This window comes from Daldinia decipiens (assembly GCF_022478715.1).
Source record: "Daldinia decipiens strain CBS 113046 unplaced genomic scaffold F4813scaffold_3, whole genome shotgun sequence".
NCBI lineage: Eukaryota > Fungi > Ascomycota > Sordariomycetes > Xylariales > Hypoxylaceae > Daldinia > Daldinia decipiens.
The window spans coordinates 993499-1006408 of NW_026054546.1; the positions used below are offsets into that span (position 1 = coordinate 993499).

Sequence of the window (12910 nt, forward strand, 5' to 3'; positions counted from 1 at the left end):
TTTCTTCGCCGAAATTGCTTGCAGCAAGTCAAGGGATATTATGGCATTGGCCTGCGAGAGAGCTGCTACTAAGGGAAAGAGGAGGCTTTAGAAACCCACCCTTACGAGAAAAGCTAGTATAATCCTTGACTTGATGAGGATATCGATGAATCGTGGATGTGATAGTCGTGGTCAGTATACTGGAGTGGCGGGTGGCCCGGTGTGTAACCCTTGACGGACTACATTATTACAAGAACTGCAGCAATCGAACTGTCCAAGAGTTTAGGTATACGAGACGTCTAGAAAGAAGAGTATTGGTGCCTATGTAGAGTTACCGAGTTTCACAATCTAGCCTTAGAGTTTATTGCGAGAATATAGAATACAGCAAGGTCTGAAAACCTTACTTCGCTAAAGTCGATACAAAGCCCAGAGACGGAGACGAGAGCTCAACGGAAGGGTATTATCTTGGTGGTGGACTAGATTTATATAGATGACACGTCCGTAACAGCAGCGTAAATGGCACCCCTAAAATGAGAGCGCAGCCGCAAAAATATCAGAGCCCAACTTCCCAACTGTCTTGCCTACGAAACTACTTATCTAACACTCTCCTGGTCACAAGGTTAGATCGCCGCTGGCACGATCTGGTTAGGGCTAGGGTTAATTTTATTCTTTCAATACATAGCAAGGCACCTAAGGGGACATCTTAAAAGACTTTTACGGGCCTCTTCAGGTTGTCCATCCCCTTGTATTGGTTTACATTTACAAAGAACCTCTCACCGACTTATTTACCACACAACAAATACCTCTCAACGTTTTCACTGACTTTCCCAACGACATTGTTCGAAAGCGTGCCTAAGTTGGGTACCTAGAGGTAACTAAACACGCATCACTCATCAACAAAAAATCACACTCGTTAACTTTCTTTTTTATTATAGGCTAAGGTATCAAGCACATCCACACTTGGTTAAGCTGAACTTGAGGTAAGTCTTCGTCATCTCAGACGTCTACTCCAACATATTCTTCGCACTATCCTCCCGCAAATATCCATAGATATCCTGAGGACTCGTGAATATCAGTATTGTTTCTCTTGCAGAAGGCTAATCGTATTCAGGGAGGTCTCTACTCAACCCTCGTCTAAGCAACATGGATATCTCTCGACACCCAAGCTCTACCGGTCATAATGACCCGGATCGTGTAAGTATCCCTTTGTTCCAAGATTTTGTAGGTAGGATGTTGCTAACAATGGTATCCAAGGCCCGTAACGACAGAACGGACCTTGAACAGTCGATGCCCTGTAGTCTCCTTTCCTGTCTCGTTATTCTCGAGGCCGCCCCTTTGAGCCGAGACATGGATGACAATCTCCTAAAGTTCGGTAGACTTGCGACTAACCAACTTGAGTTCAAACTCAAGCTCATTGCTCATCCCTATACATATCACTTAATCAAACTGACTATGTATCGCAATTATAAACCCGAAAAGAATGGTATGAAAAATATCTGGGTTGCTGCGATGGATTTTTACTTCCAATCCATTTCGCATGTGTCTTGCACAAGACTATCACAGGATGCCACGACGTCCTATTTGAATCAGAGTTTCAACCCCTTTAGCCTTTACGAAAGTCCTATCCAGGCGTCATCGGGCTCACTTCGCCTATCATTTCGATTATCTAGAGCACTCTTGTATTACGAAGAGGCTCGGCTAGTAGGCGAGACAGAGAAAGAACAAATCCGACAGCTTCAAGAATTTGCTGATTCGGTCAGTGCCGACACTCCTCGTGAGATTACATTCTTGGTTGGCGAAGACCGAGGTGCTGCCACAGAGCAATTTCCTGACCGTCTACAAGATATCGTCACAATTCAGCCAAGCAGTTGCTTCGCGACAGGGTCAAGAAACCTCAATGTCTTCAAAGCTATCTCCCTAGTTTCGGGCATAGTATCAGATCCGCTCGCTCGCTGGTTTGCCCGCTCTCCTGAAAAGGAGTTTATCAATATCCGGAATATCCTAGATGAAGAATATGCCCCCGAAGGCACCCGAAATGTCGTAAGACCTCATATTCCAGCTATAGGATCCATTACCAAATTCTTCGACGACCGGCAGTTCAAGATCACCCAGGCCTACGGTACCATCGACAATGCAACTCGTGCTCAAATTCTTAGCGATGAGACAGGACAAGAGTTTCAATGTCACATACTTGTCCCGCCGGAGAGCCTCAATGACTTAGGCAACCCTTCAACCGTTGCAGTCGTCGTCCGCGTAAGTCCTGGCTTTACTCGCCTCCAAAGCTCAGCTACGGAATGCGAAATTCAGGTCCTAGGAGCCAAGCGCACCAAGAACCTACCATATGACGTCGATATCGCCAAAGAACTACCCGAAGTACTAGACAAAATTGCGCACGAAGATCCCGAAGAGCCGTTGGCAATGAATCCCGAAGACTTTGTCAATTATTGCAACGTGATCAACGATGCGGGATGGATAGGTGCTGAGAAGACCAAGGCTATACGAACCGATCTAGAAGAGCTTTATTCAGGATTCTCTATGTCTGAGCGTATAGTGAACATCCTGGATCTAAGAGAATTCGTCGCGAAGCACAAGAACTATCTTCGTATGCCCCAAGTCAAGGACAAGACTATAGAACGCAAGCTTGCAACGTGGAATGCCCAAGCAACCGATACCCTCTTCCATCTCTTCGGTAGTACATTCAGAGTCTTCCTCGCAAAGATCCCGCTCGAGCCGTAGTACGAATCATGCGGTGGACTTGAGAGGAGGGCCAACTTTAACCTCCAGCGCGCAGCAGAGGGAGAGAACTACGGCGACTACATCCAACGGATGCTGACGAAAGATAACGCCAGAACCTGTACTATTACACCTAAGTTCGTCCCGAAGACGTTTGAGCAGGAAATGGAAGCTCACGAGGAGATCCAACATCCCGCTTCCACACGACGCGGGAATCCAGTACCTAGCCCATTGGCACTAGACATCTACAGATGGTTACCCGGCTTGGAAAGTCCTAAACCTGACTCCCTGGTCAACCACTTCGACATATTTCCGGGGATGCTGCGTGCTCTGGACGGTACGGCGCCAGTCCACTTACAATCGATGTACGATGACTTTGACGAATCTAAGAAGGAAATATTTAGCGAACATATGAAGCGTCTTCCCTGTGGGCTAGCAGTAATTCCAGGGGTAGCCGCATCTGGCAGATCGACTTTCGTCAAGTTTTACGCCCTGATGCACCTAGCAGAGCAATCTCCCCCTGGTTCTCGCAACAAAGTCTTAATCCTAGCAGAGCAGCACCAGATTCTCGACAAGTATGAACTAAGCTTCAAGCGCTCGCTCGAGGAATACAGAGCACCTTCCCACACATTCCCCCGTATAGAAAGAGTCTATACAACATCTACGGATATTAGAGTGGCGGTTGACACCCTGAGTCAACCAGCTTCCAGCCAGATGCCGAACAAGCTCGATACCATAGACAAGCATCTCACCAAGCCAGTCTTAGACGAATTCCATCAGCTTGCGGAGCAGGACGCGAAGAGAGCAGCCTCCAAGGGTTTTAATTCTACTTTGCTACACGTCCAGAATTGCTCAGAGGAATACAGTTCGTTCAGTCCCTCGGACGGGCATGTTAGCGAGGGTATAAACTCAGTCGATTATATCTACAAGACCAAACTGCGGGAAGCCGATATCGTCCTCGCTACTCCCTCCACTGCCCGCAGTATCCTTTTCAGACGGGAATTTCATCCGACCCTAGTCATCGTAGGCGAGAATGCGGGCATGAGAGAGCTGACGACAATCATGGCCATCTCCTCGTTCCCATCGGCGAAACTTTTCATGTTACTCGGCGACCCCTGGCAGCATGTCCCGGTAACTAACTACCGTAGGGACGCGCCCGAAGCTTTCGACAATCAAACCGGCCTATCGTGCTTGGGCAGGATCAAGCGCGGCGGCGCCGCTCTCCCCTGGTTGTTATATAATCACCGACAACACGGAGACTTGCAGGAGAGTCCAAGTGCCTGGTTTTACAACGATTTGATGAAGTCCGGCGTCAAGGATCGCTATCCACCATCTGTCCAGGTCGTCCGTAGCATGATCAGCGAGTTGACCGGCCTCCGCAGAAGCGCCCGTGTCATCGTCGACGTTACCAACTCTCACGAGAAGAGTGTAGGCACGTCATTCAGGAACGAATATCATATCCACTGTGTACTCAAAATTCTCGAATTCTTTATCAATTATCCTGCCTTTACATCGGTAGACGGCAAGCGTCCCGGCACCATCGCCGTTATGTCTTACTACAAGGCGCAGGCCGAGGAGATACAGCTTGTTCTCCGTCGTCGAGAAGTGCTAGCGTCTCGCCTTCGCACCACTGCTGAGACGATAGCCAAGAGGGTCCGCGTCGGCACAGTAGATAGCTTCCACGGCGAGGAAGCAGACCTCGTCATCGTCGACTACACACGTACCGAAGGCCCGGGCTTTACCGGAAACGCACGCCTCGGCGCGACTGCGCATACACGCAGTATTCAAGGAGAGATCATACTGATGAACAGGTCGAGTTTCGCGAGTCAAGAAAAAAAGGCCAAGAATTCGTTGACCAAGCATCTGTATATGATCTACAAGCACGTTGAAAACGAACGCTGTGTCCTAGAAACACTTTTCTGTGGCTACTGCCTCGATTGGGGCCACGAAAATAAGCATTGCGCCGAAAGGGCGAAGTGTAGCAGACGCTATAATATTGGCTAATAGGAGGATGCGCATCCAAGGACCTAGATATTGTTGAATCTCTCCTGCAAGGTACTTATTTCGGGATTCAAAGTGTCACCTTGACGTCTAGGGAAAATTCAGTAGGTACCTACCTCCTATGCATATATGTATTAGTGCTTGACTAGGTAGCATCGTCACGATTAAAAATATAGGAGCTTTAGTAAGCATTAGACAAAGGGGTTATAAGAGTAATTGTCAATTTCTAACATAGCACAAGGGTGAGCAAGTATAAACATCGTCAATTTCCACACTATTTCTTAGCTAGACGAGAAGTTCGTTTAACGTAGGGTAAGGTGCATTAAAGATTGGCAAACATGTACCTAATGCTAGGAGTTATGGTGAGTGGAAACTTGAAGTTGTATTAAGAAAGAAGATCAAGTCTTCTTTACCTAGGTAACTATCTATTAAGAGATGTAACTAAGCTAGGTTAAGTTAATTCCTTATCAGTAGATGACTAATAACTGACTAATCATTATCGTAGGATCTCATCAACGCCCCCTTTCGCAAAAAGATGGTGATGTCCACATCACTTTACTCATGTCATTGTCTAAGACCTAAGCCATGTCATCGTCAGAGATCTACGCTCTTTTAGGGGTTCGAATATGTATTTTTACTTTTCTTTTTGGTGTCGGTGTTGGTGATGCTGTTTGACCTGCCCAAGTCTTCGGTGGAACGTATTCTATGGTTTTGTCGTCCTCCTCTTCGTCCTTGTTTATTGTGATATAACCTCGGATTTTATTTTGTAGTGGGTTTGTAGAGCTTCTTCGATCTTCGCGAGTTTGTCTCCTTGCTGTTGTTGGCGCTTGATGATGAGTTTTTGGTTGGCGAGTATTTCTTCGAGAGTGTTGTTTATGGACTCCTTCATCGCGTCTATCTCGGTTTGGAGATCTTCGGTATTGCTGTCATCACTTTCCTCGATGACAATTCGCTCGGGTTCGGATTCGTGTTCGTATGCGCTAGGGGGCGTTTCTTCACGATCGTTTTCGTGGTTCTCTTCTTCTTCTTCTTCTTCTTCTACATCTTCATCAGCGATAGTTTCAGGTACTGTCTTTCCACCATGTTGGTGGTGTTGGGGTGTTTTGGGTGTCTTGGCCAACTCGAGTACTTTCTGCCAAAAGGGTGGTATTCGTTGGTTCTCTGGTGGTTGCATCACCCAAACCAATCCAAGGGCTAGTAGGGCTTCCGAGGTACCTAAGGTACCTAGGAATCTGTGAACGCTCATCTCCGAATTTTGCGTACATCATTCCTACCGTTCCCCCAAAGCCCACTCATCATCCTTCTCCGTAGAACTACCCCACAACACGTCTTACTGCTGCTGTGAAAGTTGCCGGGCGGTTTGGCAAAGGTCCCTTCCGGGGAAGTGTCCTAAGCTATTGCAGTCGGTGCAGTAGACTTCCGGGCTCTCGGTGCAGTTTACCTGAAGATAGCTGCCTCCGCAGCGGCAACAAGCCTGAACTAGTTGAGAATCGTCACAGTCTATAAGGAGGTGTCTCAGCTCGCCGCAGTTCAGTCACTTGATCGCGGGACACGACGACGTGGCGTGACCAATCTCATAGCATCTGGTACACTTTGCCCTTTCGGCGCAATGCCTACTTTCGTGGCCCCAATCGAGGCAGTAGCTACAGAAAACCGTCTTTAAGACGCGGCGTTCGTCTTCGAGATTCTTGTAGATCATCCCCTTTGCTCTAGATGTCTCGTCTAGAATCCTGACAGAGTAGAGTAAGTCAAAGAACAATATGACGGTTTGTAAAAGCCCTACGGGCAGGGATCTTAGAATACTGTAACGTAATAGATGCGTAGGTTAGCATATTAATCTAACTTAACACCGGGGGTGTTCAATGCTATGAAGTGATACTAAACTTACGAAATAGAACCTTTGAGAGAAATTTTACCAAGGCCTCAACTAATTGTTGAAGTATTGTCGGGAATTTCTATGAGACGGATGTTGGTCGGTTAAGGATTTGGTAGAGAGGTGAATGTAATGCCATATGGACTAGATAATCAATGCGATCAAGTACGACCGCGGAAGGTTGTGGGTCCTATAGAAATCATACGTCAGCTTCAAGCTCCAATAAATCAATAAATTGACAAGATGAGGTAAATCATTCAATCAGATGCCAGATAATCGTATCCACTTACCTTAGGGGGTATTAGATTAGTTGTGATGTTATGATGTGTTATGTACAAGGTGTTATCATGTATAGTAGTAATGATGTAAAGTAATAGGTATTGATGCATAGTAGTGATGCGGTAGGTATACATATGCATAGGTAGTTGGGTAGGTAGTATTGTATCGAAGATTATGTTGGTATTGAAAATTTAGTTTGATGATGAAGTGTTGTTATTAGATTTTTTTTGAAACCCGGTGGGAGGGGCCATATTTATATAGTGTTAGAAAAAGAGGTAGAGGGCGGTGTGTAAGTATATTGCCCATTGAGCATGTTTGCTAATGTGATCATACATGAGGAAGGCACGACAATATTGGTGCTGTGATCGTGTCTAAGGAAAGAACAACAATATATGTATCAATACCTTTAATATTACTCTAGAAACTGTTACCAACTACAACAACCTAAATAACGACAGTAACTTCTATTTAACAACACCTTCCCTTGTATTAAGAGGTACCTATGAAACTACCTTGAGTGATTTCTTCCTCCTTCCTCGCAACCATGTTAGAACGTAACTTCTTTACAATCATTACGCAACTGCTTTAAGCTTTAAGATTGTGTAAGGTCGAGTCATTTTAATTTATTTATCCGCACCTACCTAGATACGTAGGTAGGTACCTAAGGTACGCGACAACTGCTTAGATGAAGGATCGACCTATGTACGTTCTTAATATCACGAGCGATAGTAAAAGTCCATGGTGGTATAAAAGTAAAGTGTTAAGTACCTATAAAGAAGATCAACGGTAATAAATATTCCCGAGTGCCTATACGTACCTAAGGTAAAGAGGTACGTAATTAAGTTTAAAGTGCCACAAGCATATGCCACAGAACTAGCCACCCCCTTTCATCCGAGGATATTAGGTATCTTAATCAACCCCCAGACAACATCTAATTCAAAACGGCACAAAGCTATTGGATACCTATCAATGCGAAAGTCTACAGAACCCTCCCATGAAGTATTAGAGGTATGTATCCTCTTAGCCACATCGCTAAAACAGGTACAGCAGCCCTGCCCCCGCCACTTTACAAGAATATTAGTCGATAACGACATAGGGTATCGGGCCCTAAACTAGAATATTCTCGCAGCATACTCTCTCCTCTATATGACCACCCAGTAATGATATTATTTCTTGCGGCAGGTTTGATGAGTTATGGTTATTCTGAGCTACGTAAAGAGGGATAATTACACTGGAATCACTTATAACACTCGAAATGATGATGAATTTGTTAACGCCCACTGGACGTGCAAACTGACTAGGGTTGTAGAGTACACTTTTAAAGCCTTAACACAACAATAACGTGAGGAACGATTAGAATGCCGGAATAGAGCTAGTTTTTCGCTTGACATGAGACAAATAGGTACCTATATAGCTACAAAATAATATAAAATGATATAAAACACACCGTTACACTCTACATACGTAACAGGTAGGTAACTACCTACATACCTAGGTAGACAGACAGACAGACAGACAGGCAGGCAGACAAGTCACATTAGTATAGCGTAATTACGCACTAAAGTCCGCCCGCAATCTCCGTATCTTCTCTATTTACCACCTACTCTCCTTGATATCAAGTTTTACGTACCGTCTTTCAAGTCGTAGTATAAAATATATTCAGCTTCGTACTATCGAAGCCTTAGAAGCCCCAAAACTCCTATTTATTACACCTTAGATTATAATCTTTCCCTAGTATCGGATTTCTATCTTCTCTTAAGTTCACTGGCTCCAATTCCTACTTACATCTACAATATCGACTCTCAACCTTTGCAAGGCGATCGTAGTTGCAAAGATGCCCGCTACAAACCGCTCCCTCTGGCAGGACAAACCCGGCGTACCAGGGGTCATCCGCAGAAGCCCGATTCCTTCTAAACTCGAGGAGCATCAGCTTTTAATCAAAGTCCGCGCTTGGGCTATCAATCCTTGCGACGCCATCATCCAGGACAGGGCATTTCCTTTGTTCAAGTACCCTATCATCCTTGGTCAGGATGTTTCTGGCACTGTCGAAGCTGTTAGTTCTAGTGTCGCGGCTAATTTCAAGGTCGGGGATCGCGTTTTTGGCTTTACCGCAAATAACGGCTTCCAGGACTATGTAATACTTGACCAAAGAGTCACTGCAAAGATTCCGGACTCATTATCTTACGCCCAAGTTGCCGTCTTTCCTCTGTGTCTCACTACCTGTTCTTTCTCGCTCTTCAGCAAAGACTATCTTGGTTTACCTTTCCCTACTCTAAGTTCTGCTTCCACTGATAAGTCGCTCTTGGTCTGGGGAGGCAGCTCAGCCTGCGGCAGCAACGGTATCCAGTTGGCCAAAGGTGCGGGTTTCCGAGTAATCACTACTTGCTCCGCTAGCAACTTCGATTATGTGAAAAACCTCGGAGCCGACAAAGTCTTCGATCGTAACAGTCCCACTATCGTCGATGACGTTGCCGCCGAGCTCGATAAGGGTGTGTGCGTCGGAATATACATGGCTGCCGGAAGCGTAGCCGAAGCCTGTCAAGTCGCGTATAAGTCCAAGCAGAAGCCATTTGTCGCTTCTACCAACCCCGTAGCACCCGAAGACGTCCCAGAGGGTGTCACAGCCAAGTTCACATTTGGAACCGGGGGCGATGACCGTTTTGCAGAGACGCGCCTCGTCACTTTCGGCGGATACTTTAGGGATGCATTACATGGAGGGGCATACAAGGTTGCCCCAGCACCAGAGGTGGTGTCAAGGAAGGGCCTTGACGGCATACAAGATTCATTAGATATCTTCAAGAAGGGAGTCTCATCAAAAAAGTTGGTCGTGGAAGCCGAATAAAATCGCCTGTAGTTATATGATATCAGGTACTTAGGTAGTTGAGTCAGGTAACTTAGTAGTACTTCTTGATTTTTACATGCTTTAGTATCGAGCAGCCAAGAACTTGTTTGGTATTAAGCAATTACGCATTTTATTCATCCCTTAATAGGTTAAATTATCGGTTCCATGATTGACGGAACACAGTGAGATATAGATAGAATATTCAAATCAAGCGAACTAATCAAATTCGAAGACGAGCACTATCAGGATACAGCTAAAAGAGTGACGAGATCTTCGTGTATAAGATCAGTTGTTTAGTGCGTTTTCATCTTATTGTTCGGCTTAATATATGAACCCTTTTATTTCTTTGTCAGCGGAGAAAAAGGAAGTACCCGGTTACCAATTTCCATAGTACAGAATCGGTCTTAAATTTAAGCTGATGAGAATAGACGCAAGGGCACTGTACTTTCAGGGTCAACCTTTCGCGCTTAGTTTAGAGCATATGTCCGTATTGCCCGACGACTCCCTATTTCCCTAAGAGGTGACATGAGCCGCCTAAGCTTACGTCGGCGTTTTACCTGTTTTGGAAATTTTGGCACTAATGGCAGCATCCGATTGGCAGATTCCAACCTACCTAACCTCCGAGCCTAAACTCCGAGTAAGTCCAGGCTTGATCGTTAACTTCGGACCAAAGACTGTTATGCAGCAACGGAGATTATCCGATCGAACTTCATAATTGTTCGGGTAACGGATTTATGTAGACGGAAGTTACTATGCCTATTTGATGTAAAGTGTGTGTGCCTTTATGAAATGATATCTAGGTAGTTTCAAAAATTTACCCCCTAGTTATAACTAATACGAGTGAATCGTAACACTTTTCATTATCATTAATAAAATCTCGCTACGCTTTAAGTTCAAAAACCCGCGGCACCTCTTAGAAGATTCATTTGGAATATTTGAATGAAGCCTAGGAGCTTTAGCTAGTTTGATGAAAGGAACCGCTTAGATACCTACCTACCTAGTTGCTACTATGCGAGAGAGTATTTAGTAACTAACCATAGTAAACCACGTAGTCACACGTACTGGTTCAAGGAGATCGGGTTCACCAACCGTGCTGCCTTTTTTTAACTCCCTTACGAAGTAGATGTAGACTACGAGGTTCTTCCAGTTACTTACTCCATAGTAGTGCCCTATCCTATACTTCGTTGAAGAACCAAATGTATTGTATATGAATGATCCAAAAGATGCATCGGGGCTTACATGAAAACAACACATAAATACTACTGAAAACATAAAATATATTAAAGATCCAAACAGAGTTGTTTATTTGCCTCAAATTACATCTCTTGGGATAAAGGGGGCCCCAAGGAAACAGGGCACACCTTGTCCTTTCCTTCCAGTCGGTAACACCCTAGTCCTTGTAAATCATATTTCAGACGTCTTTTAAACACACCGAGATTGTGCAATACTTGAGAAGCAACATATAGATGCCGCACAGGCCTTACATGTCAGATGGTTGATACTATTAGAGTAGTTTGATATATATTGATCTGCCTTTGGCCAGTCCGTAATCATATATGTCTTCATATACGTGTTAAGTTACTACCCTAGCATCGTATGACAGGGTAATCGGAATATTGAATAATTGTCTCAGCGTTCTTCTTCATATTGTCTACGTAGCAAAGAAAAAGAGCCCTTCCAACTACCCGTTCACTTCTTTCAGGGGCCAATAAATATACTCCTTTACTATCTTGAGTAATACCCGGCATCTTTCGTCCTATCTTTCTATTGGCTGCAAAATGCCAAACATACGTTTAACCCAGTCTCAGTTGAAGAACCTCGACATATCGAATGCGAAGACACATACATCAGTTGAACAACTACTTAAAAACGATAGCCTTATGCCACTATCTACAAATGACATCAGTCAGTACCTCTTTCTAATCAACATTCAGGAAAGTAGTAAACACGCTAACTCGCAGTGGGCGGGTAGAATGGTCACAATTAAACCAAGAGTCATTGAAGCTTCCACCTGAGAAACATTCTAGCCCAATGGGAACCACAAGGCAAAATTTGCCCTCTTGTAGTTCTCTAGAGTTCATGTTTCCCCTGCCGCCATCAAAATCAGCTGGTACTCTCCGTTCCCCCAGCCTCCCCCCTTACTCTCCCGTAGCCCCACCCGCATCCTCGTCTGCGGAAGACCTTCGAAGAAACGGCAATGGCGAATTCGCCAAAACATCAGCTCACACTATCCGCCGTACCCAATCTGCGGCTGACATTCAAGATCCTGCCCAGTGGAAACCGCTACCGGCTAGACCACCAGAATGCAAAAATAAACAACAAAGGGAAACAGATAAGGCAAAGCAAAGGAGTTCTCGACCAACGCGACCACCAACAGAAAGTCCGCCAGCGAGTGTAAATGGTAACCAAAAACGCTCGCTATTCGAAAGATCATCTTCCTCAGTTCCTATGATTAGAAAGAGGACGCCAACTGAAGAAAACTCCGAGAAAAAAGAGCGACCGACTATGAAGCCCCAACTGGCTATGGATGAGGATAGGAACGAGGACACCACACCTGTAAATCCGTTGAGCTTAGATACAGGAAGCCAAGAGAGTAGGATGAGATTCACAGCGGAACAAGTACTATGGCTACATCAAAACTACAGGGGCGAGGCTACGTTTTTGAAGGCGTGGGGTCTCCACGTTAGTAGGGGCGCCGACCGGGAACAGGGACGTGAAATCATGGAAATGCTTATGGCTGCAGAGTCAAAGGAGAAAGAACAATCAAGGCACCAAAAGCTTCAACCCCAAATTGACAGGGTGCAGCATAAAACGTCACCGGCCTTGGAACCAGGGGATAAGGGTGCCCTGGATATAATTGAGGAATGAAACAGGGAGGGGGCTATTCCTATGCATATTAACTGAAAAGAATACTGGGTTGAGTGGTTGGGAGACAATTAGGGGCTCTAATTGGTATTGTTAGGAGGCAATTTGTAATTGTACTAGAAGGAAAACTTGTCAAAAGCCTTCGTATCGTGGACTTCTGATAATAGAAAAAAGCACATCTTATTCTCCTCGCGCATCGTACAAGCATTGTTTTAAGCGCCTAGATACTAGGTAGACATTAAGTTGGTTCTATTACTACGATCACATACTAGCAAGATCCTAGATAAAAGATCTAAGACAAAAGATATGTTTAATACGTATAGTTAGCCATAGTTAGG

At 45.0% G+C, this 12910-nt stretch overlaps 4 protein-coding genes across 4 annotated transcripts; 3 read left to right on the forward strand and 1 right to left on the reverse strand.

Moving 5' to 3' along the window:
- Positions 1-1122: 1122 nt before the first annotated feature.
- F4813DRAFT_398355 (AAA domain-containing protein) lies at positions 1123-4829 on the forward strand (the record flags this gene model as incomplete). Its single annotated transcript, XM_049248038.1, has 3 exons — positions 1123-1173; positions 1234-2711; positions 2829-4829. 3 exons carry the CDS (start codon positions 1123-1125, stop codon positions 4714-4716), a joined length of 3417 nt encoding a protein of 1138 aa, XP_049103799.1. The 3' UTR covers positions 4717-4829.
- Positions 4830-5255: 426 nt separating this feature from the next.
- F4813DRAFT_174595 (uncharacterized protein) lies at positions 5256-6103 on the reverse strand. The gene has a single exon (XM_049239228.1). The coding sequence runs from the start codon at positions 5957-5959 to the stop codon at positions 5450-5452; it is 510 nt and encodes a 169-aa protein (XP_049103800.1). The 5' UTR covers positions 5960-6103; the 3' UTR covers positions 5256-5449.
- Positions 6104-8554: 2451 nt separating this feature from the next.
- F4813DRAFT_398359 (GroES-like protein) lies at positions 8555-9867 on the forward strand. The gene has a single exon (XM_049248039.1). The coding sequence runs from the start codon at positions 8700-8702 to the stop codon at positions 9705-9707; it is 1008 nt and encodes a 335-aa protein (XP_049103801.1). The 5' UTR covers positions 8555-8699; the 3' UTR covers positions 9708-9867.
- A 1651-nt stretch (positions 9868-11518) lies between these two features.
- F4813DRAFT_345910 (uncharacterized protein) lies at positions 11519-12747 on the forward strand. Its single transcript, XM_049241807.1, has 2 exons — positions 11519-11612; positions 11680-12747. The coding sequence occupies exons 1-2, from the start codon at positions 11588-11590 to the stop codon at positions 12573-12575; spliced, it is 921 nt and encodes a 306-aa protein (XP_049103802.1). The 5' UTR covers positions 11519-11587; the 3' UTR covers positions 12576-12747.
- Positions 12748-12910: the final 163 nt, after the last annotated feature.

Coding starts and splice junctions, on each gene's coding strand:
- F4813DRAFT_174595 (XM_049239228.1), bottom strand. CDS start 5,959: ATGAGCGTTCACAGATTCCTAGGTACCTTAGGTACCTCGGAAGCCCTA.
- F4813DRAFT_398359 (XM_049248039.1), top strand. CDS start 8,700: ATGCCCGCTACAAACCGCTCCCTCTGGCAGGACAAACCCGGCGTACCA.
- F4813DRAFT_345910 (XM_049241807.1), top strand. CDS start 11,588: ATGCCACTATCTACAAATGACATCA. Junction 11,613..11,679: donor ACTATCTACAAATGACATCA/GTCAGTACCTCT, acceptor GTGGGCGGGTAG/AATGGTCACAATTAAACCAA.